Raw genomic sequence first — 2,500 nt, forward strand, 5'->3', positions numbered from 1 at the left:
ACTTGGATATTAAGATTCGTGTTGCTCAGGGTCTAGCCCGTGAAGGATGGACTATTACAAAGTATTTCTTGACTATGATTACTATTGTAACAGTGTCATTCTTCCTTTTTATACCACTGGTTCAGGAGATATGTATATATGGTAGTGTGGTACTCTTGTGTGATCTATACATGCAGTTGGTATTCCTCACCTCAGTGCTCTCTATTGATCTCCACCGCTATGAGGACTCAGAGGAACAAAAGAAACAGTCATTAGCAAGTGTTGGACCTTTCTCTGTAAACCCACTTTTTAGATATCAACAACTCACTCCAAATTCCAATGTAAGGATTCTAGTCAGCAGTAATGATCGCAATGTGACCTCAGTGCCAAATCTACACCGGCGGAATGCACCGCTAGGATCTACCATGAAATCAAGTGGCCAGGACCGAATGGCTCACCCACAGACCAAACCCAAGAACCAAGACATAATGCCCAGGCGGCTCAGGGTGACCTACTTTGTGGCCAAGAAGCGGATGTTTCAGAGGATGTTCATGTGTGTGTTTGTAGGGTGGATAGCATGGATGATCTATAGCTCAGGCCTGATGGAACACTTTTCAGAAACAGTGAATGATGCGCAGAGATCACGTGACTTGCCCTCTGTAATTTTCTCACTTACAAACCGGTCCAACTACTTGTTCCAAAGTGGTGTCTCAGTGCCGACTCCAAGAAGCATAGATCAGACCACATCTGCGGACTCACCGAATGTGGTGACGCCTCCTACCCTAGCCATCAACTCCACCACACAGAAGCAGGATGGACTCAAACTCCTGAAGCACCGCACACGATCCCTTCTGCGTAAGCTGCCTCATAACCACTGGCCAACACTCTTCAGTTACTATAACATCAGCATCACTGGCCACTACTTGAGCATTCTTCCACCCATATTGCTATCTGTGCCAATTTCACCAGAAGAGGCCATTAGTGTGCACAACCCCAGTGACCCAAACACTTCGCCTTGGCTGCCTGATAAGCTTCATCATCCAGGTAATGTATTTTTGTAATTATCATCGTCAATCCAGTGAACTTTTTTTTTTTTTTTCCAGATTCGGAATGTGAGTAACCCTTCAGGCCTGGAAAAATATTTGGTTTGCTGATACAAATTATCGCACATTTAAATAGGATAATGAAGAAAGTAGAATCTATTTTTTTTTTTTACTGAATGTTACCCAATGACGGGGTGTCACACCCGTGTGACATGGCAAAATGCCTGATGACGGGGCGACACACCACTGTGATGTCCCCAAGGCGATATTACTTAGGCCTGGCAGCGGGTTAACCCTATCCTGATGGGCCCAGCGATAAGTGGAAACCCCCTACGCTGGGCCTATGCAATATTGCATCAGGAACGTCACACTGATGTGTCGCCCCGTCATCGGGCATTTAGCTGTGTCACACGGGTGTGATGCACCGTCATCAAAGGGTTGATATTCATTGTAATACTCATGTCTACTAAATTTAAACCAAAGAAACAAATTGAGCAAAAAAAGTTATTGCTTTATAATGTGTCATTCACCTGTGAATAATTTTGATCAGTTATCTAATATTACATATGAAATAATTGATTTACACCCATATTTACAGATTCCATGGATATTGATGACATAGACTGGCAAGAAGGTTCTGCTTTCATACCTTCATCAACAGGAGAATTGCTCTTAACAGCTATACTGGTGATTCCAGCAGTCCTCTGCCTCCTGTATGCCTTTGTCGCTCTATATCACTGTATTTGTTCTCGTAATTATGCTGAGTGGAGAGCTTCCTGGTGGGGTCAGGATGGGGTTAAGAGTGAGACATCACAGGTATGTACAAGGATCTCTCATGCTTATTTTTTAAATGTTTGGATTTTGTAAAAATGTATTTTGCCATTTATTTATTTAGATATTCATTAATTAATTTATTTAGATATTCATTAATTTATTTTTTTCATTTTTTCATTATATATATTTTTTTGCATGGAAATCACCTGATCTCTTATATGCTATTTCATACCTATAAAGAGCTGATGGCCTTGGGAGAGTGTCAAGATGGAGTATTTAATTGTAATATTTAATTTGTGAATCATTGTTTGATAAAAACTCTTGCTTGAGATGTAAGTCTTTATGCTGAATTACGATAGATTATTAGATGTACATATTTTTAAGATGAGGCTATATACATTTACTCTGCAGATTATTGGAGATGCTCTGCCTTTGGTATTGGCTGGCCATCCTCATGATGTTGAGTGCATGTGTACAGATGGGGTTCTCTTGGTATCATCATGTCTTGCGGGGATTATTCGCGTGTGGGATCCCAGTACAGGCGAGTGTGTAGCCAGCATAAACAGACGAAGGTGAGAATGATGTGGATGGTCTGTTTTTGTTAAAAATCATATCTTTATTTTTATATGCAACCTGCAAGATTGATATGACAGATTAGCAGTTTGATAATTCTATATCATGATATATTAATCTTAAAGACATAA

The 2,500-nt window shown here is 40.6% G+C and overlaps 1 protein-coding gene and 1 long non-coding RNA gene across 3 annotated transcripts in view; both read left to right on the forward strand.

The window, feature by feature from the left end:
- Positions 1-2,500, forward strand: part of LOC147471149 (uncharacterized) — a 148,976-nt gene that overhangs the window by 14,333 nt on the left and 132,143 nt on the right. The window lies entirely within an intron of this gene.
- Positions 1-2,500, forward strand: part of SCAP (SREBP cleavage activating protein) — a 23,896-nt gene that overhangs the window by 2,060 nt on the left and 19,336 nt on the right. For both annotated transcript variants that reach the window (XM_043029564.2, XM_043029565.2), the window contains exons 4-6: positions 1-1,023; positions 1,621-1,838; positions 2,208-2,368. The exon at positions 1-1,023 is cut by the window's left edge and continues 386 nt beyond it. In XM_043029564.2, the coding sequence (XP_042885498.2) occupies positions 1-1,023; positions 1,621-1,838; positions 2,208-2,368 (1,402 nt within the window). The remainder of the gene's footprint in view (positions 1,024-1,620; positions 1,839-2,207; positions 2,369-2,500) is intronic.

Source organism: Penaeus japonicus, unplaced genomic scaffold (genome assembly GCF_977035675.1).
Source record: "Penaeus japonicus unplaced genomic scaffold, GWHDUDI00000001_assembly GWHDUDI00000010, whole genome shotgun sequence".
Classification (NCBI taxonomy): domain Eukaryota; kingdom Metazoa; phylum Arthropoda; class Malacostraca; order Decapoda; family Penaeidae; genus Penaeus; species Penaeus japonicus.